The following is a 21400-nucleotide window of genomic DNA, read 5'->3' as shown; positions in this document are numbered from 1 at the left end:
ATATATATATATATATATATATATATATATATATATATATATATATATATATATATATAAAGATAACTTTATGGCAACAGTGCAAGAGAGATTTTTATTTTTATTTTTAATAAGAAAGATTTTCTTGAACAGGACAACGCATAAATATAAGAAGTTGACTATGCAAGCACAATAAATTTGTGTATGATAAATACGTAAGCTGGGCCAAGATGAAGTAAGCCCACTACAACCTATTTCTCTACTAATTATAACTAAAAATTTGGATAAAATGCACAAACATCAATCTGTGCACTCAGAAAAGTAAACAAAAGCAAGTGAATTGTGGAGGGAATCAAAACTTGGACAATGAAAGCAGAAAGCAGAAAGCCGAGATTAAAGGAAATGAAGAGAATTCTTCAACCTGCTGTGAATAAAATGCTAAAGGAGGTTCGTGAGGGTGACGTGAATGATAGTGAAAAGGAACTTAAATTCCAGGAACAAAGGAGCCTCAAACATGTTAAGTCATGGGATAATGAAAAAGGTGTTTTTTCTCCACTAATATTGTCTAAAACATGCATGACTGTTGAAATCAAAGTTATAATTTTGGGAGAACATATTCAATGTATGTAGATGTAATGTATGTGACAACTATAAAGCAAATGTCAGTAATGGAAGTTAAAAGGAACAATTACATTCCGTCAATGTTTGGAGACTGTAGCACCACAGACCCAAGCACATGTGGTTTGGAAGTATGCACCACACATGCAGCCGAAGGCAATGGTAAACCACTGCTGCACTTTATTTTCTTATGCTTTTTTTTTTCTGTTTTACCTTGAAAACCCTATGATGAGAAAGTCCAAAGTAAAATATGAGATAGTCCCGAAAGATGGGACTCCCAGGCCAGATGGCACTCCGTTATAGGGGAAGAGGAGAGAACAAGTACAAACAGCACTGTTGCCAATGATGCAACTAGACCAAAGCTGGAAAGATGTCTAATGGCTGAGGTGCAAAAAAGGTGAAAGGAAAGCACGATGCTGCACAACACACACAACTGGAACGTGGAAGGTAAGAAGCAAGAAGGAAAGTGAACTGGAGATTGTCAAGCAAGAAGTGGAACGTCTAAACATTGTAGTGCTTGGTGTCAGTGAACTAAAATGGACTGGGATGGGACATTTCTAGTCAGGCAATGACGAAGTGTTCTACTTTGGAAATGACAAGCTCAGAAGAAACAGAGGTTTTAATACTGAGGCAAGATGTAGCACAAGCAATTAGGGGCTTCGATGCAAGGTGGTCTGAATAATATCAATCAGGCTTCTAGGAAAACCTATTACATAACCATCATTCAAGTCTATGCTTTAACTACAAGAGGCTAAAGAAGATGAAGCTGAAAGATTTCATGCAAGTATTCAAGAAGAAATCAATCATATACCAAAACAAGACATACTGATAATTATAGGTGATTGGAATACAAAAGCAGAGAATAAGCAGAATCAAATGTTTTCAGAAAATTTGGACTAGGGGTCAGGAATGAAGCAGGAGATTGGCTTGTGGATTTCTGCAAGCCAACAACTTGTCCATCACAAACGCATGCTTCAAACAACCAAACAAATGACTGTATACATCATGGTCAAGTTACCAGATGGCCAAGTAGGAATCAAATAGACTACGTAATTGGAAGCAGGAGATAGAGAAGCCATATTCTCTCTGCCAGAACAAGACCAGGAGCAGATTGTGGTACTGACCACAAACTGTTACTATCAAACATCAGAGTAAAGCTGAAGAAGAGCACTAAAAGGATCATAGAGCCAAAATCTAATGCAAATAACATTCCTGATGGATTTAAAATCCACATTTAAAAAAAACAGATTTGCGCTGTTAAACTTAAGTGACCAAGAACTAGAAGAACTGTAGACTGAAACTAGAAATATTATCAGGGAAGAATGCAAAAAGACAATGCCAGAAGTATAAAGGAAAGAAAAATCAAGATGGATGACAGAAGAAACACTAAAAATTGTCAAAGACAGGTGAGAGGCAAAAGTAAAAGGTGATACAAGCAGGGTTAGCATCCTGAACATGGCTTTTCCATGACTATCACGTAGAGATAGAAAGAACGATTACAATAGCTAATGTAAGGAGATAGGAAAGGACAACAACAAAAAAGTGAAAACACGAGATCCCTACAAGAAGAGTCAAGAAAATAAAAGGGACTAGGAATGCTGAATGACCAACAAGGAAGCACATTGTGTGACCAGAAGCAAATAAAGGGAAAGTGGAAACAAGACCCTGAAAATCTATACAGAGGGGACAAAAGAGTGACAGACACCTTTGAAGAAGATTCATCTGCGGAAGAACCTGAAATTCTAGAAAGTGAAGTGAAAGCTGCCCTAAAGTGTTGGGAAGACATAAATCACCAAGGGCAGATGGGATAACAACAGAATTATTTCAAGCTACAGAGACTAAATCAGTCAAGCTCCTAAAAAGAATATGTCAACAAATGTGGAAACAAAACAATGGGCTACAGATTGAATGCAATCAATATACATCAAATTTTCAAGAAAGGAGGTGCCAAGGAGTGCAGTAACTATAGGACCATCTCTCTAATTTCCCACGCAGGTAAAGTGAATGAATGTTTGACCTGGATTCTAATTGTGAATGTTTGTTGGATACTGGAGCGCTTCAAAAAAATATCAGGTTAGTCTATTTTATAGACTACCATAAAGCCTTTGATTGCATGGATCCTGAAAGGCTATGGGTTGCTCTGAAAGAAATGGGCCTCCTCAGTACTTGATTGTCCTGATGCATAACCTGTACTGTGGGCAGGAACTCACTGTCAGGGCAGAATATGGAGGGACTGAATGGTTTCCTATTGGCAGAGGCGTCAAACAAGGATGCAATTTATCTCCCTATTTGTTTCATTTGTGCATAGAACATATCATATGGAAACCTGGGCTAGACTCAGAGGGAAGAGTGAACATTGGAAGAAGTAGCAATAACTTAAGATATGCAGATGACTTCCTCTTACTGGTAGAAAGTAGTAATGGTTTGAAATGACCTCTGATGAAAGTGAAAAAAAAAAAAGTGCCAAAGCAGGGCTGTGTTTTAACATCAAGAAGACAAAAACATGCCTCCAGAAGAAATATACAACTTTAATATAGACAACAATACCGAAATTGTTACAGGTTTTGCTTACCTTGGTTGAGTCATCAATTCAAAAGGAGACTGCAGCCAAAAAATCGAGAAAAGGCTGAGCCTCAGAAGGGCAGCCACGGAAGAATTAGGGAAGATCATCAAGAGCAAAGATGTATCATCAGAGACCAAGGCTAAGATCATTCACATCCTCATAATGCCATAAATATGTATGAGTGTGAAAGCTGGACAATGAAGAAAGTTGATAGGAAAAAAATACTGATTAATTTAAAATATGGTGTTGGATGAGACCTCTACAGACACCCTGGACCAACAGAAAGATGAACAAGTGGGTCCTAGAGCAAATTAAGCCTGAAATATCGCTGGAGGCAACAACGGCCAGCTCTAAAAGTACAATCATGAATAGAGGGTTATGCACTAACTTCAGGATGGGATTCACCTTGGTGTGGCAGGCAGGGATGGGATGAGGACCTGGAATACATATTTCTCTAAACATATGGTGCCAGGACAAATAGGTTAACTGTTAAGCTTATTGAAGTTGGATGTTTTACAAACCACTGTCTCTTTTTTTCTAAGTTTATAATATTCCATAACAAAATATTTTTGAAAATCACATATGTTACATGCTTTATCAAAATTCCCGATAAGTCTTGGGTCCTACTGATTCAATCTGAACTTCTACCTATTTTAGGGAGCATCTATTCTCTTGGAGTCAGAATTGATGTTCAGAATATTGACCTTGAGAAAAAAAGGAATACTATGATAATAATAACAAGCATTTTTGAGTACTTATTATATTGCAGGCAGCATGTTTGACATGTTACATATAATTACTACTTTCTATAGCCACATGTTAAATAACAGATATGGGCTTCATACCTAGATATTTTCTGTTATTCCTTTTTTAAAAAAATATGAAATTGAATTGATATTGAAGTTCTTAAGTTAACTAGAATTTGTAGTTTACCACATTTTCTCAGTTGCATTGTTACCCCTCCCTTATGCAATAATGTTGGCTGGTTGCACCTTTCCCATCTGGATGGTGAGCATGTAGACATATCACAAGAACTTTTTCCTCTTTAGAAACATAGTCACTATTGTGATTTCTCATTCCTTCAATAATTCTTAAAATAAAATTCTTCTCATTGATAAGAGTCAATGTCTTCACTAGGAAAACACTGAATTTAAACACATTTAGGATATAACCATGCTGTAATTTTATGAAGGAAAAAGTACAATATACAGGATTTGGTTTTATTTTTTATTTTCTAAATTTCTACATATCAATACAGGATATGACCTTTTTCTGTTGAAAATGCTGCCATTTGACTCATACCATCAAATTAATTTACTGCCTTCATCTCTTGCACATAATATGGCAGTCATGACTGGTGCATACTGACTCCCGGAAACTTCAGCTGTGTGAAAGAGCATTCTATGCTAGATGGTCTGTTTGTAGCTTATAAATGAAATACACATATACTTCCTTTTGAAATGATTATATAATTTCTATTTACTACCACATGCTTTAGAATTATCTTTTAATTATTAAACTAAATGTGCCTTCATTTAGTTATTTTATCTAACATACTTTCTTCTCCATGCCACAATATATTTCAAAGCAGTCCGTGTGACAAATAAAATGAATATAGAAAGAAGGCATTGGGTTTATTTAGTGCCCTGCAACTCTTCATTTTGTTGATATGTGACATGACAAAAAGGTTTCTTTGATTGTTCAGTAAAACAAACCACATAACAGTTTGTTTCTTGATGTGGATCAATTGCATATTGATTATGTTATGGCTTTCATTGGCAGCTGTGTCAGGAGTGGGCTAGATATATATTAAGCTCTTGGGTGCTGGAATGCCACTATTTTTATCAGAGACCATCGATGATTTCTTACACTGAATACCTGAATATGACAGATACTAAAAAAAAAATTATGCTCTTTAAGAAAACAAAAGAATATTTAAAAAGTCTGGCAAGAAATGTGATAAGTGCCTATAATGAAAATCAAATATCATAAACCACACAATATTACTGTGGAGAATAGACAGCGGAGAGGAATACAATGGCATAAAGTGATAGTTGGTCAAGTCAAAATGAGAATGTAAATACAGATTAAACTATGCTCAAAAGAAAACATCTCATTTTTCAATGTCAAGCGTGGACCCCTAAACAGATGTGTAATTAGCAATTTTATGCCAAGGGCAAGCACTAAGCATTTATTTTATCCAACCTCGTCTGGTACCCTCCTGCCTTCAGGATACCCCTCCTGAGCTGCTCATGTTTTGCTTTATTTATAATCCATGGGCTTCCTGTGTCAGGTTACCTGGCCTTCTGAGTCAGCAGAGGATTGCAGCCACAGCAAAAAAAATGCTAAGAAGTCATTCTGGGTTGGAAAATGTTCTCAATATTTCATTCACTGCTGAGTCTTTCACCCCTGAATTACTTCTAAGGGACTGCATCATGCCAAATGGCACAAACTTAAAAAAAAAAATTTTTTTTTGCATCTCATTAAATGGCAAGTAGTTGAATGGCATATCATTTTTGTAAATGCTGTTTAATTCCAAAACCAATCTGAAGTGACTTCTATAACCTATGAAATTCCAGATTTGAGGGCTGTGATGTGCCACAAAGGCCCCCTCCAGGGCCAGTCTGTGGAATTCCACGGTGTCACACATTCACTGCTGGTTTTGTTCATGCCAAGTGCTTTGGAAGGTCATGAATATTTTATCTTGCCTCACAGCATGGCCTACCAAGTTTTCTATATAAGCAGCCCAAATGAAGACAGCCACATTTGCAAAACAGCTAATGTCTCAGTGTTTACTATTTGCAAATACTTTAGGTAAAATTAACTTTTTATACTTTTATGTAAACCATGACATATTGCAAATTACTAAAAATTATGCAACAGAATAAAAACTATATTTTCTGTATTGTATACCTTGGGGGGAAAACAACTACTATTTATTGAGGTGCTATCCATATTAGAAAATGTTTTACACCTCTATAAAGAATAAAGAGTTTATATGCTTTATGTAAAAAAAAAAACACCCACTGTGTTTGGATATAAAGTGAATTTTATGAATAATAATAAAATCAGATTAGTGTGTCAAAATTCTTATTTGCAAGCAATGGGAAATAACTCTGGACATCTTACTAGGTAGAAGCTTTACTGAAAGGTGATAGAATGACATGAAATTAGAAGGAAAGATCTGGCAAATGGGACAAACCAAGGTGGATGTAGTGGCTGGCAGTAGACAAACACTGACCAATATCTGCTGCCCCTGGAGGGAGCCACCATTGCCAGATGTGACCCTTCCCCCTATGGTGGCATCTATTCTGTCCTTTCCATTATGTCTCTCATTCCATGGTTGATAGATTGACTGAGCCCATCTTATATATATATTTGTCTAGCTGTTAAAGGAGGGAGAATGAGGGTGTCTCTCCCCTGATTTTTTCACTGTGGAAGGTGAGAAACTTAAATATGTGACTGGCAGCTATAAAAACAAATCATAAATGTCCACTACGGCTACTTAGATTTTTGTCTTGAATCAAAAATTCTTCAAATTTTAAGTAAAAGTTGAATGACTCCTTCATTCATTCTAATGGGTTATGGTAAATTCATTCTCAAAACAGGACATACGATCTTGACATTCATTCAAGCTGTGGACTCTGAATTGACCCTGTGACCTCTGGCACATTACTAAATCTATTTCCTGTTTTATTTATCTACAATAATGCCCATACATTTTATCTTCCTTAAAGATATTTTATTAAAATCACTGATAATGCTAATTAAAATACAGATATCCTTAAAGAGGGATTATTCAATTTTTAGTCAACATTTAATTTTACTGCTACATGCCCAATCAGTCCAGGACTAGTGTTATAGAATTCCTATTAAATTACATTAGTAGGAAATCTAAAAGGCAATATGCCTGTATGTGTCCATACTTCCTTTATAAATGTCACACAAGAGGCATTTATGCTGAAAGACGTCTGGCCATTAAATACACCGTTTCATATAACTTGTATAGCTTCTCAACAGTGAGGAAGGTATCCTACCATGAGAAGGCCCACACTTTTGCATGGAAGAAAATGAGCCTGATTTTCCATTTCCTTGGGAAAAAAAAATACTGCAAGAAAATTGGAGGCAGGGATGTTTGCATTTGAAAAGAAGCCCCCATAAAAAAACTAGGAATGGAAAATGATTCTTAAAGACCTTTCCCATTTTTTGGCCAAGTCCATGAACGATCAGAGAAGTTACAGAGATGTCTATTTTATGCACCTTCTCGCAAAGTTAACCCTTTTCTTTGTGAACCACCATTGTAGTGGGAATCCTGGGAAGGATATCAGATGGCCTATGATTGTGCTCTAACATACAGGAGTCAGCCCTATAATAAAAATCAAACCAATGTTCATTACAAGTAGGGTCCCCTGGGAATTATCTTAGATAAAGCATCTATAATGCTTACAAGGTAAAGTAAATGCATCTCTGAGGAACACAGGGGAGATTAGGACAATCTATTATTGCAACCAATCAGCATTTTCTTTCTATTTCAGTGCCTATATATCAATGTAAGTGATTTCAGCAGATTGCCTCCTGTAAGATTTATTTTTAAGATTAAAATTATTGATTTTCTTGCTACCTCATCAGTGTTATTTAGAAAAATCTCAGCTGATAATAAGGCCGTGCCAAATATTCAGATGAAAGCTGATCATTAGCTGGATAGTTGATTTCATAAAAACATCTAGCTTATTCGATTGAGATTTTGAAAGATTTTTATGTAGATAGTTGACATAATAAAAGTTGTACTGTAACTTCATAAAAATAAGAATCTTGTGGGTACACTTTAAATATATTGATAATAAAGTCTTTGATATACTGTTGTTTGTATACTACCTTGAATGCAGTCACATCTTTTTGAAGATAATTATTGAAAACGGTATTTTAAAATTTAACATAAAAATAACATTAAATTACGTGCTATAAATCCCTTTTCTTCCTAAAAACACTAGTGCTTTTTATTCCTGAAGTGATAATTTTCTTTATTTTGGTGAACTTTCTAAGGCCAAACATGATAAGCACATATGCAAAATCACTGCAACACATCTAAACACAGTTTTGTGAACTGTCATTTCACTTTCATTTTATAATGCTGTGGTCATATGCCATTTTTTAAATGAATTTGGATTACATGGAATTTGGAGGTAGTAACTGAGATATAATGGCATGCCGTAAAATCACAGGTGCTTCAAGCATTTTATTTCCATGTGTTGTCACTTAAAGTCCTTCTATTTTAGCCAAGATCAAATGTAGAAAACATGTTAACACCATCCAGTAAATTTAATATCATCTTTTTCTCCTGACAGTGATTTTAAAATACCAAAACATAAATTATGTCTACAATATTTCACTTAAAACCATTTAGTAATTTTTATTTGCTTGGGACATTATTACTTTTTTTTTTTTTTTTAGCTGAGCCATCCTGCCATCTGTTGGCAGCTCAGCGGCAGCTCAGCTTGGGCTGGGCATCGAACTACTGTTGCTCAGAGCTTGCAATCTTGAGCAAGCTCTTAACCAACTTAGCCACTCGGCCAGCCCCAATAATATTTTTTTAAACCAGTAAAAAACTCAATTCAGCTGTGATAAATAGAAAAGAATGTTGAGTTGGAGAAACTTAGGGCAGAGATGAGAATAACTGCCTTCTCTAGTCCAATAAAAAATACGTTCTCGGTCATACCTTAATGAATGTGTTGTCATAATTTAATTTCAGTTATTATTGTATATGTGAATATCTAGGGGTCATTACCTGAGTGGTATGGCTTTCTCTATGTCTCTGAAATGATGAGGTCGCTGTCCCACTCACAGACAACCTGGAGAGTCCATCTTCCTCAGGTAAACCTATTGAGGACAACACAAAGGAGTTAAGTTGTGTGTCTTTCCCCTGAATAAAATAAATTGTGTACTTACTGCAATAAATTGTTATATTTTTTGGATTGAAATGATCATCAGTAAACACAGACTGAATAAAAAGTTTCCAAGAAAATATTGGCATACGAGGTACTGCTGCAGTTCCATTTAATAAACGCGGAAATATACTGGCAAAAGAGATAAAATGATAATGAAGAAATATGTCATCACAGCACAAAAGTGAGCAAAAGTCAGCAAAGAAGTACTGGAGGGGAGAAGGGAAACTTTTCTAGAAACTGAAAATTGTTTGATGAAGCATCGATGGGGAAAGAGAAGTATATGAGTATATGGACAATGGAGAGTAAATGGGTTCCTGGAATTGCTATAGAAGATAGAGTTTGTATTTCATTTGTAGGGTAGCAGGGATGCAAAGAAGGCACTGGAAGACAGATAAGACATAATCAAGTAGATGTATTAGATAAATTCTATTGACTATAGTTTATTTTACATACAAAAGGAGGGAAGATATTGGGTGGCATTCCACGAGGGAAAGGTTGGGGTAGCTGCCCATCCCTAACAGACCAATTCATAACCAACTATATACAATGAATGGTGGGTTTGAGGAAATTTACCACCAAATAATATAGAAGTACCTATGAGGTACCAAAAGATTTTATTAATTATCCCTTATTACAGAAGCAGGGTTTCTCAGCCTCAGCACTGCTGACACTTTGGGCTATATAATTCTGTGCTGTGTGTGCTGCCCTATGTATCATAGGATGTTTAGCAGCATCCCTGGTCTCTATCCTAGATGACAGTAGTACCTTCCCACTGTGAGAAATAAAAATGTCCCCAGACATTGCCAAATGTCCCTTGGGAAGCAAAGTCATCCCTAGCTGAGAAACATTGTGAGAGAGGGATCGGTAATCACCCCAAGTGACTTATTAATAAAAATGAATAGATTAAAAACATAACTATCCAGTGAAATGAGTTCAATCCAGAGGACTTCAAATTCTAAAGTGATTGCTACTATTATCTGAAATCATAATTAGCCAGGATGGTGTAATTGATTAATCATATACATGATTCCCAAATTAAAAATCATTAGAAAATCACTGCACACTTTTCCAATTACAACCGAGAGTTAGTTGCTCAGGGAAGTTCACAAAATCCTATGAACACATGACAAAGAATCCAAATTAATCTTCCTGTGTGAAAACAAATACCTTATAAGGAAACGTTAGCTTCATTGAGACTGGGCAGACTAAGGCCAGCACCTAAAGCCTGATACACCTATGGATGGGGGTCATGTGCTGGAGAGTGGGTCCCCATCTTAAACAATAACAATGTCTTCAGTTGGCTAGGAGAATATTGTATTAGAGACTGTGGGGGCAGGTGTGGGAAAGGTTCCAATCAAGAAGTTACTGTTGGAGTGATCTGGAGTCTAAGCAGATGGACAGAAGCATGAAAATCTAAGATCAGGCACAAGTTGGAATTCCAGGCAATTAGATCAGCAAATACTCAGCAATAAAATGTGTGTCCAGATAGGACGCACAGCGAAGGGTTTGGGATGCATGTGGAAAAGGGGTGTCAAAGATGTGTATGTGTGTGTGCGTGTGCGTGTGCGTGTGCATGTGCGTGTGCGTGTGTGTGTGTGTGACAAATGACTGATTGACAAGCAGGACAAATGTCCACTTCTAGAGAATCTGGTTTGCTGGAGTCTTACTGAGACCAGGAATCTGAGGAAGAGGGAGAAAATTGTGACCCACTTTTCAAAATGAAATTGTAAAAGAGAAACCCTGCTCTCCAAATCAAAACGGAAACTCTGTTTAGTAATGATACACACTCAGAGCCAAATCAATAGCACAACGTGCCTTATACAGTGTCGATTAAATAAAGCTAAGAAATATTTATGGTAAGCCTCTGAATAAGACACTGGGAAGTACAATGAAGAATAAAAAAAGTTTCTACTGTTGAGCTCAAATGTATCAGGAATGGCCCTTACAGAACACACAAGATGATTTAAAGGGTAAGTAGTAGTACACATAACATTGAACAGGATCTTGGAGAAAGCAGGGGTTGATTCCAATTGAAGGGATTAAAGGAAACGTGATGGTGGAGATGCGCAAGTACCTGGGCCTTCTAGGATGGGAAGGACTTCGGAAGGTGAAGAGGGTAGAGAAGGCCCTTCCTTGCTGAGAGAATAAAGGAAACAAAGCAATGAAATGTGGGGAGACTGCTCCCTCTCCAGGGGATTGGCCTGTAAGAGAGCACGGCCAGAGGAGGGAACCTGAAGGATGTGTTGGAAGGTAAAGCAGGCCAGATGTTCAATGACTTCATGTAACATGTCACAGAAATTTGACAAATTTTGTAGGCAGTAGGTAGCACTGTAGATTTCTAAGATGGGATATGACACCATTGTACCTAAATGGTAAGTTAAAAGACATTTCTTTCCCATTGACTAAAGAAATCATTGACCTCAGAATCTGTGGCAAAGTCAACAGAATAGGGACAGATGGCTTCGGTTTGGGGGAATGGAAAGGCAGGTAATGACACAGGACTAGTGAGGTAGAAGAGAGGGGTGCCAGAGAAACTCTGTGTGAATAGTCTCTTCCTAAAAAGGTGAAGAGAATATCTGGAATGGAAAGTGTGCGGGGGAGGAAATCCTTGACAGTTGTAGAAAATAGGTGAGAGAATCTCATTATGGCTAATATACCAAGGGGGTTGTATCTAGATTAAGTAATAGTCAGGAAGCACTGAAGTTCAAAGGAGGTCAGAGGGCAGGGGGGTTTTCTTTTCACCAACACAGTATTTTATTTTCCTGCCATGTTGGAAGCAGGACTTTTTCAAGGTAAATGATCTAAAAATGACACCAAAGGCACAAACCATGAAGGGGGTGGGGGGACAGGATGAATGTTTTCATTATTTAAACATTAAAAATAAATATATGTTAAAATATCATAAAAATAAAATTCAAATAAAAAATATAGAACATTTAAATACACTAAACAGAAGGCTTTATTTTTCTTAAAACATCCTACAAATCAAACTAAATGTCGTACCCTCATCTTGTAAAGTATGGGCAAAGATGTACAGAAAATTAAAGAGACTATAAATGGCCACTAAATACTAAACATGCTCATTTTCATTAAGTATTCAAGGCAACACATAAGACTACAATAATTTACCTATTTTACCTATCAACATGGCAAATATTTCAAATCATTTTATTATAGAAATTGGATACCCATATAAAAGTAAAGAGAACATGAAGTAAAACACCACGTACTCAGCATCAAACTTTGAACTTTTCATTATTTCAATCTTGTTTCATCTACTTATTATCTTTTTAAAAAATTTCCAGAAATTTAAAAAACTTCCAGAAAGTGAATTCACCTGTAAATTCTTGAGCATGTGTCCCTAACTGATAAGGATTTAAAGAAAAAACCAAATACATAGCCAGGATTTCCTCATGCAGCTAAGGAGAGGACTATTATGCAAAAGCTCCAGAAAAGCCCCAAAGTCTTGGGGATAGAAAATTCCACTGTGTGTTCCCCAGGGATGAAGATCCCTGTTTTTTGTTTGTTTGTTTGTTTGTTTTAGGGGGTGGGTGGCATCTAAGGTTAATTTGGATTCACTCATTTATTGACTTCCATTGGGAGGTAGATTTCCATCACAGAATGATTGTACAATGATTGTACATCAGAGCTGCAATCTGAGCCCAGGCTAACAGAAACAGTGCAACTCGACTAAGAAACTTGAGTTGGGAGTACCAATTTTATGTTCTTCCACTTGAGCCTTTGCAGACTTTGTACACCCAGTAAGAATATTAGAGAATGTACTGGTATGAGAGGCAAGAAAAACGAGTGAAGGATGACTCCAAGAATTTGAGACTAATAATAGAAGGGAGAATAGTGCATTCCTAACAGAGAAAAGGAAACGCAGGGTCAGCATTTCAATCCAGCCATTTTCAACCCTGATTTCTCAACCACCATAGAGGAAATGTAATTACTAAATCAAGTCCAAATTAGAAATTATTTAATATGACTTCAAAATATTTTTAATGAGGAGTAGTAAGGCAGGACTTTCTAAATGCCTGAGGAGCTTGCTTTCTTTGCAAAGCTACCTTCTGTTGCTCAAAAATAGATAATTGCACAATATTCCAGATTGTCAAGTGAAAGCTTGCTTCCTCTGGCAGTTAGCCTTTGAATCAGAAAACAGTGTGAGTTCCAAAGAATCTATACACGTCCCATAAACAAAGCGATGCTGTAAAAAGTATATATGAATACATTTTGTAGGCTCCAACCAGAGGCTCATTTGCCAATGGTCTGGTTCTGTCTTGTGGCATAGCTGATGAAAGCCATTCTTTGATGTTCTCAGAATCAGTGTGGTTTGGCGCTCCAGGAGCACTAAATTCAATATGGCGCTGAGATTATGCAAAGACTGTAGAGTCCCTGGTCCTGCAAATGGTTTCACCCAAGCCTTCCCTCTGTAAAGCCCTTTATCACCAAAGATAATTATTACTGTGCACTGAGGATAAACACGATGCAAATAAAAAGAGACAATCCACAGAATGAAAAAATGTAAAAATCAAATATAATAACTGCATTCTTTAATTGCCATTTTTGCCAACGTCTAGCAATCAAATGTATATTCATTGAGCAGCAAGAAACTCATACTGAGCATAAAATGCCCTAGTTGGAATTTCTTATATCTGTATTTCTCCTACAAAATAAACATCTTTATATTCACAATATTTGGCTTGATACAACTAAAACGTTCTAACATGAAAAAACTGTTCTCTAATCCAATGATAAATAACCACAAGTCCAGGGAATAATTAAGTATACAAAAAAGATCTAAGTCTGTGTTCACATCAGTAAAAGGATGGCAATTAAAATAAGTGATAGCTATAATTACCCACACATAACTATATTTCAGCAAATGAACAAACAGATAATTATTTCTGGGAAGCAGAGGTAGCATGCAGATACTGGCATTCAAGAGAGAAATCGTTTCCTAGAAAATAACACTATTTCTGATTCAATTAGAACTTCCAAGTTATTTTAAACATTTATTTCTAGCTGGTGACTTTATTTAGAAAGCACATTGACGGTATGTTGTGAATTATGAATTGGTACTGATAACTGCCTTAAGAATTATAATGTTCAAGTATATATCATGTATTGCACATGTGCAATATTTGTTCTTTTTTATCATACTGACTAGGGGAAATTTTCTCACTCTGCCCCCTGAATAGGACTTACTGGCTCATATGTAATATACAACATTGTTTTAATCAGTAAATGCTTACTGAGTGCCTAACTATCCAGGGCATTGAGTCAGATATTTTAATAATCATAAGAAGATTTTAGGGACTCAGAAGTTCACGGTGTTCACAAAGCAGATCAACACAAACATGTCAAGTGGCTTTGCAAGATTAAAAACGCAATTGAAATAATTTTCCTTTTGTACATATAACTCTTGAGATTTTCAAGTGGTCGTCAGTTAATGAAAATACAGAACTCGTTTTATTTTAAAATCTGGTCCCTATAAGCATTTAAGGGGACAACATATAAATCTGTGTTCTAGGGTTTGAAAGTATACAATGCTGAAGTATAGAAGCCTGATATTCCTAGAGAATGTATTCAGGGAATGTATTCCACAAAACTTTCCATTTTGGTCTAAAGGGGTTTTTGTTTGTTCCATTAGATTTTGGTTTTATTTTGATTTTTGGAGTAAGAATCACAGTTTCTTGTATTGTTTGCTAGGACCATTTCTCAAGCCATAGCTTTTGCCTTTTAAATCAAAACACAGACAAATTAAATATTTTGGTGAAAGGAAGTTTCTATTTTCTCTTTCTTTATGGTAGGATATCCATCACCCAAGGTGAGCTAGGAAGAATGTCATGAAGTGAAATTTTAGCAAAAGTGATGGGCATATGGCCATTTTTCTAAAATATTTGTGTATTCAGTTTTGATCATTCCAATATATTTTAAATTCTCTGTTTTGTTTAGTGGCTATCCTTAAATATTCCAAAATTGCAAGTAAAAAAGGAATTAATCACCTTCTAACTAGATATACACCACCTTTGTGAACTATTCTCCTCTAATACACTTGATGCCTATCGCTTTACTCACATTCTACTTTTATTATTTTAAGAATATTCAATTTGAATATAAGGGCATACAATGTTTTTGTTATACTTACCTCCTCACAAAGGGTTATCATCAGAGATTTCAGAAAGTAATTCATTGTTTTTTAAAAAGATTATATCTCAGTATTTCTATCTAAACACAAAAATGTTACCATTACACATTAACATGGAAAGTTTTACAAAATGCCCATTTTAATCGAGTTGGAGTAATACATCACAAACGCTCAGTGCTATTTTAAGAGTGGAAAATTGGGAGATAATTTTAATATCCAACAAATAGGGCTTGGTTTTTAGTTCATAATAGTCCTATATAATGGAATGCTGTGTATCCCATACCATTAATGGCTAGCTGTAAGTAATGCAGATCTATATTTGTTGACACAGAGATAAATTATATGATATTCCTAAGGGGGAAAAAGCAGATTATGAAAACTATATGTGTAGTATGGCTCAAACTTTATAAAAACAAAACCAAATATATTATGTAGACATGCACATATATTTACATGAAAAAATAAAATTTGACACAGCGGACTATTAGACATTATTTATAGTATGTCTAGGTACTAGAATGGATGGTAGTTTTTATTCTTTATTCTATCCTGTATTTTCCAAATTGTCAAATAGACCATGTGTAATTTTTACAACCTGTATAAAATTATAAATGCCATATGAATAATGGTATATTTTTAAAGAAATCTGCTAGAGTCATTTAAGAGAAAATATTAAGAAAGTCCAACACCTGGGGATCCCGAGAGCCTATATCATTATTTGCTGAACTTTTGTCTATTCATAGTGGTAATAAATTTTTGGTAACTACAGTTCTTTTTCTAGATGTCTTTATTGCTGGTCTAAAAATCCTGTATCTTGGCTGGAGTCATTTTCCTCTCCCCCCCTAACACCATAAAGCCTCCTTCTTATGAGCCAAATACTTCTAATCATTATATGTAATCCCTGCTTAATATGTTGAGGTAAGATTCATGAACACTTGGGTTTTTCTGTGTGTGTGTGTGTGTGTGTGTGTGTGTGTGTGTGTGTGTGTGATTAAAACAATCTTTTTCCTGAGCCAACAGAACATTCCCACATTACTCTGGAGAACTTAACGCTAAGCTTGAACAAACCTGCTCCGTCCGACTACCTACCCACTGTCAGACTACTCCTAAACAAAGTATGACTTATGATTAAAATTGCCCTGGCTAGTTCTTATCCTATGTCCATTCCCGCCTCCCCCCTACCCTCCCTTAGTAAATCAGCAATGAACACCTTTGGGTCAGCAATATGCTCAGCTGAAAACCTCCATTCCCAGCACTGACCGTGAGGGCAGCGAGAGGTAGGATGACAAAGCTGGAATCTCTGAGGACCATGAAGTTCCACAGCCCTGGGTATCGAACATCCGTTCTGAAATCTCCCTTCCTCTCTCTTTCTCTCTCTCCCTGAGTACTTTTGTGGAATTGTAACTACCACACAAGTCAAGGACTAGAACACTGTTAGCTACCTAGAAACAACCCCCCCTCCACCCCCCAACCCCCCAGCTACCAGTCATTATCCAATTCACTACTGGCTTTTTCTCCTCCATGTGAAATAAATCATTGTCCTTGACTTTACAGTAATCCCTTTGCAAGGTTCCTCCTCTTTCTGTAATTCTAAAGGGAGTGTTGTAGTATCACCTCTTGGTTTTAATGTGCATTTCTCTAATTACTAGTGAGGCTGGACTCTATTAAAAAATATTTATTTAAGTGCTTACTCATGTATCCTGTCCTATTTTCTATTCAATTACCTTTTTTTTGTTTGTTTTTAATTTAAGTAAACTGAATATATTTTGTTGGTTAAAGATGTTGAAAATATTTTCTTCCTATACATATATATTTTTTCTTGTCTTGTTAATACTGTTTTTATGCTGTTTAAACAATTCTTCCTAGAACAGTAGATAATTTTCTGAATTATCATTTATATTTGGATAAGATGCATAAATTATAAACCTTAGAAAAATGATAATAATAATTACATATTTGATTATAATGTCAAAAGCATATAATAAAATGACTGTAACTGAACAACAGCAAAAAATGAAATTGTTCTTTCTTTTCCCACCTCTGAGGTAACAAAAGATATTCTCTTATATTTTCTTCTATAAATTTTATTATTTTGTGTTTGACATTTAGATCTATAGTCTACTAGGAATTGTTTTGTGTGTAGATCGTGAGGTAGGGGTCAAGTTTCATTTTTTTTCCTCATGTGCACAGCAATTGATTATCGTTTCCCAAGTGCCCCACAATGCCAAGTTAGTCATAAATTAAGTGGCTATTTATGCAAGCTGGGTGAGTTTTTTTTCTTTCCTTATCCTCCTTTATTCCTATTCTCTGGAAGAGTTTGTGTAACACTGGCATAATTTCATCCTCAGAATTTTGGGAGAATTTACTAGAAAAGCTACTTTGGCCTAGAGTTTTTCTTGTAGAAAAGTATTAAATTACAATAAATTAATATTTACATTACTATTTAGCTTTCCTATTTTTTTCTCCATTTTGATTAGTTGTCTTTTTTTTTTTGAGAAATATATCTGTTCATCTAAATCTCCAAATTTAATTTGGCATAAATCTATTCATTATATACTCTTCTTATTTTTTTAATTTCTGCACGATCTGTGGTAGGTCCCCTTTTTTCATCCCTAGCATTGGTTATTTGTGCCCACTTTCTTTATTTCTCTATTGCCCTTGTAAGAGAATTATCAATTTATTAATGTTTCAAAGGCATATTTTTTTTTCAAAGAATCAACTCTTGGCTTTGTTGCTTGTTTATATTTCTATAACATGTCCTATCTTTAGCACATCTTTCCTTACATTTTCTTGATGTTACATTTATTGTTCTGTTTCTAACTTGACTTTTTTTTTTAAGATTTTATTGGGGAATTGGGGGAGGGGAACAGCGTTGGGGAAACGGGGAAGGGGAACAGATAAGTTATTGTTCTTTTGTTCTTCAGTCTAGTTGTGGAGGACATCGCTTCACTGGCCTATGTTGATATTATCATTGTGCTCTTCCTGGGTGAAGCAGATCAGTCACCAGCCATTGGATGGCCGCTCACGGTGGCTCACAGCAGCCCACTCACTGCAGCAGGGTCTGCGGTGTATGCCGTCGCTAGCAACTTACGGCAGCCCAGCTCCAGGTCAAGCTGTTGTTAACCATCTTAGCTGTAGAGGGCACAGCGTCACTGGCCCTCATATGTGGGATCCGAGCCAGGCCCTGCTGCTCAGAGCTGGCGTCCCAAGCCAACTCCTAACCAACATGCCATTCGGTTAGCCCTAACTTGACATTTTTAACACTAATTTTCAGCTTCTCTTCTTTTGCAATATATTTAAAGCTATAAATTTCCATTGATTAAGATGTTAGCAGCATCCTGCAAATTCTGTTATATTTTTATTGTCATTAGTTAAAAGGATATTTTTTGTGTGTGTGTAAGAGATGTAAGTTTTATTTTCCAAATAAAGAGAACTGCTGTTTTTAGATATTTTCATGATATATCTTTTCTTTTTCTATCCCATTACATTCCAACTTTCAGTATCCTCATGTTTTACATGTTCTTTAGAAATCTTAGGCTTAGAAATATTGTATTAATCAATGTATCTTTAATGTGAACTTACACTAGATGAGCCATTTAAAATTTAATGGTATTCGATTAAGTTTAACTGTTTTTATATATGCTTTTATGTCTACCATCTAAGACCTTTTTATTTGTCTTATCTTTCAGGTATTCCTATTTTCCTCCCCTTTTGCCATCTTTTGGGTTGACTGAATTTATTATTCTATTTTACTCCTTCTATTAGTTTGAAAATTATATACCCCACTACTATTCTTTCAGTGGTTACCTTTGAAATCATAACCTGCTGGTTTGATTTATCAGTGTATAAAATTAAACATCTTTTTTTACCCTCTCCTGACCTCACTAACTTTTAAAAATTGTCCTTTATTCCTTCTTGAATCTCTGAGCATTCTGGTTCTGCTCATGTTAAATTCTTTCAGTTTTTATTTTTTCTACAAATATCTTAACTCTTCTTCATTCTTACAGGAGTTTTTTTGTTATTATTATTGTTTATAAAAGTTCTAGATTGGCAATTATTTTACTTGATTATGTTAAATACATTATTTCATTGTCTTTGGACTTCAATTGCTGCTCCTTTGAAGGTAGTTAGTCTTTTTCACTTCTGGCTGCTTAAGATTCATGCTTGGTATCTGTTTTACAAAGGTTTCGCTATGATATGCTTAGGAGTGTTTTTTTTTTTTAAATTTATTCTATTCAGGCTTTGTATTTTTTTTATTTTACAAAAGTAACAATTATGGACAGAAAGATTCACCCTTATCAATTGTACACATCTATGACTTTATAGGAACACAAGCATTCCTGTTTGTCAATAGCACCACGTGCCCCTTTGCAGTTGGTCTGAATGTTTGTCTCCCCAAAATTCTTATGTTGAAATCCTGATCCTCAAGGTGATGCTATTAGGAGGTGTGACCTTTGGGAGGACATTAGCTTGTGAAAGTAGAGCCCTCATGAATGGGATTAGTGCCCTTATGAAAGGGTTGCCATGGTGCTCTCTCGCCCCTTCTACCATGTGAGGACACAGTGAAAGTGGGCAGTTGGCAGTCTGCAACCTAGAAGGGGGCCCTCACCAGAAGCCAACAATGCTGGCACCCTGATCTTGGACTGCCAGCCTCCAGAGCTGCGAGCAATACATTTCTGCTGTTTATCAGCCACTCAGTCTATGGCATTTTGTTATAGCAGCCCGAATGGACTATGAAAACGGTCCATCCTCTGCTACCACATCCAGCTTCTGGCAACCACTCATCTGATCCCTGTCCTATAGATTTTGCCTTTTTGAAAATGTCATATAAATAGAATCACACTTATAGTCTTTTTCTTTTCTTTCCCTGAAAAATTATAATGCTTTTATTAAACTTGTTAGCAAATGTCAGAATTTTTGATTCCAAGGTCAGGAGAAAATAATATTCTTTGATTGCTTATCTGGGGGTTTCTGTGCACTGGTGACGTCTCGTGCTCTAAGGAAACAGCCAGCCTGGGTTTTATCTGTGACTAATGGTCCCCGTCTCCCAGAAGACTGAGTTCTGGCCTGGCCTCTGCTACATCCCGTCAGTAAGGGAGCAGCAACGGTAGGGAGGAGACTTTCTTCTCTACCAAAGGCCAGAGATGTGAGGACCACACTTACAATCTTTTGACACTACATTTTTTCACTTAGTGCAATGTGTTTGAGATTCACCTATTTTGTCATGTGCAATTGAAGCTCATTGTTTTTTATTGCAGAGTTTTTCCACGTGCTAGTCAGCCTGCAAAATGGTCCCCGATGGGTCTACTTCTAGGCACTCAAGCCTCACGTAATCCCCTCCCATCGAGTGGACAGAATCTATAACTGCCAACAAACATAACGTAGCAGAGCTGCTGGATGTACCCTCCAAGAGTAGGCTGTGTAAAGGCTGTGACTTCCATCATGGGTGTTACTTCTGGCTCTCCTGTGGACTGCTTGCTTTGCGGGAAGCCACCTGCCCTGTTGTGAGGCCACTCTTATGGAGCAGCCTGTGTGAGTGAGCCTGGAGTGGATCTTCTGAGGGATGCTAGTAGCACGTGAGAGATCTTAAGAATGGACCCTCTTGATCAAGTGTCAAGATGACTAGAGTTTTGGATGAGGGTTGATGGCTGCTTCACAAGGGACCTTGCAACAAAGGCACTCAGTCAGTTCAGCCACATGCAGGTTCCTGACCCACAGAAACTATGAAATAAACGTTGTTTGTTGTATTTAGCCTCTAAGTTCTGGGGGGTCATTTTTACACAAATAGGTAGCTAATACAAGCCTGTCACCAGTTGAAGGACACTTTATTTTCAGTTTTAGGTGATTATGAATAAAGGCACAACATTTGTATTTGCATATAGGTATTTGTGTAGCCACTGTTTTCATTTCTCCTGGGCAAATGCCCAGAAGTGGGATTGGGGGGGTCACACAGAAAGTGTATGTGGAAGTTTATAAGAAACTGCCACCTTAAATCTGCTTCTTGGTGCATTCATCAGTGTTGGAAAATTCTCTAACATTCCTCACCAAATCTCTTCTCTTGCCCATGCACCCTTTCTTCTTTTCCTAGAATTCCAATAATCCTTCTCACTGACTGTTTTTTTTATGCCTCTGAACCATTTACTG

The 21400-nt window shown here is 36.3% G+C and overlaps 1 protein-coding gene across 1 annotated transcript in view; it reads right to left on the bottom strand.

Annotated features, from left to right (window-relative positions):
• The window catches only part of LOC109383909 (unconventional myosin-XVI-like), a gene marked incomplete at its 5' end in the record, with an annotated part of 103610 nt that overhangs the window by 18856 nt on the left and 63354 nt on the right, over window positions 1-21400 (bottom strand). Inside the window, one exon of the mRNA XM_019644752.1 lies at window positions 8946-9037. Within this exon, the coding sequence (XP_019500297.1) occupies window positions 8946-9037 (92 nt within the window). The remainder of the gene's footprint in view (window positions 1-8945; window positions 9038-21400) is intronic.

Source organism: Hipposideros armiger, unplaced genomic scaffold, assembly GCF_001890085.2.
Source record: "Hipposideros armiger isolate ML-2016 unplaced genomic scaffold, ASM189008v1 scaffold_91, whole genome shotgun sequence".
NCBI classification, from domain to species: domain Eukaryota; kingdom Metazoa; phylum Chordata; class Mammalia; order Chiroptera; family Hipposideridae; genus Hipposideros; species Hipposideros armiger.
The sequence above is the reverse complement of the archived record's forward strand: the minus strand, read 5'-3'. Positions and strand labels throughout refer to the sequence as shown.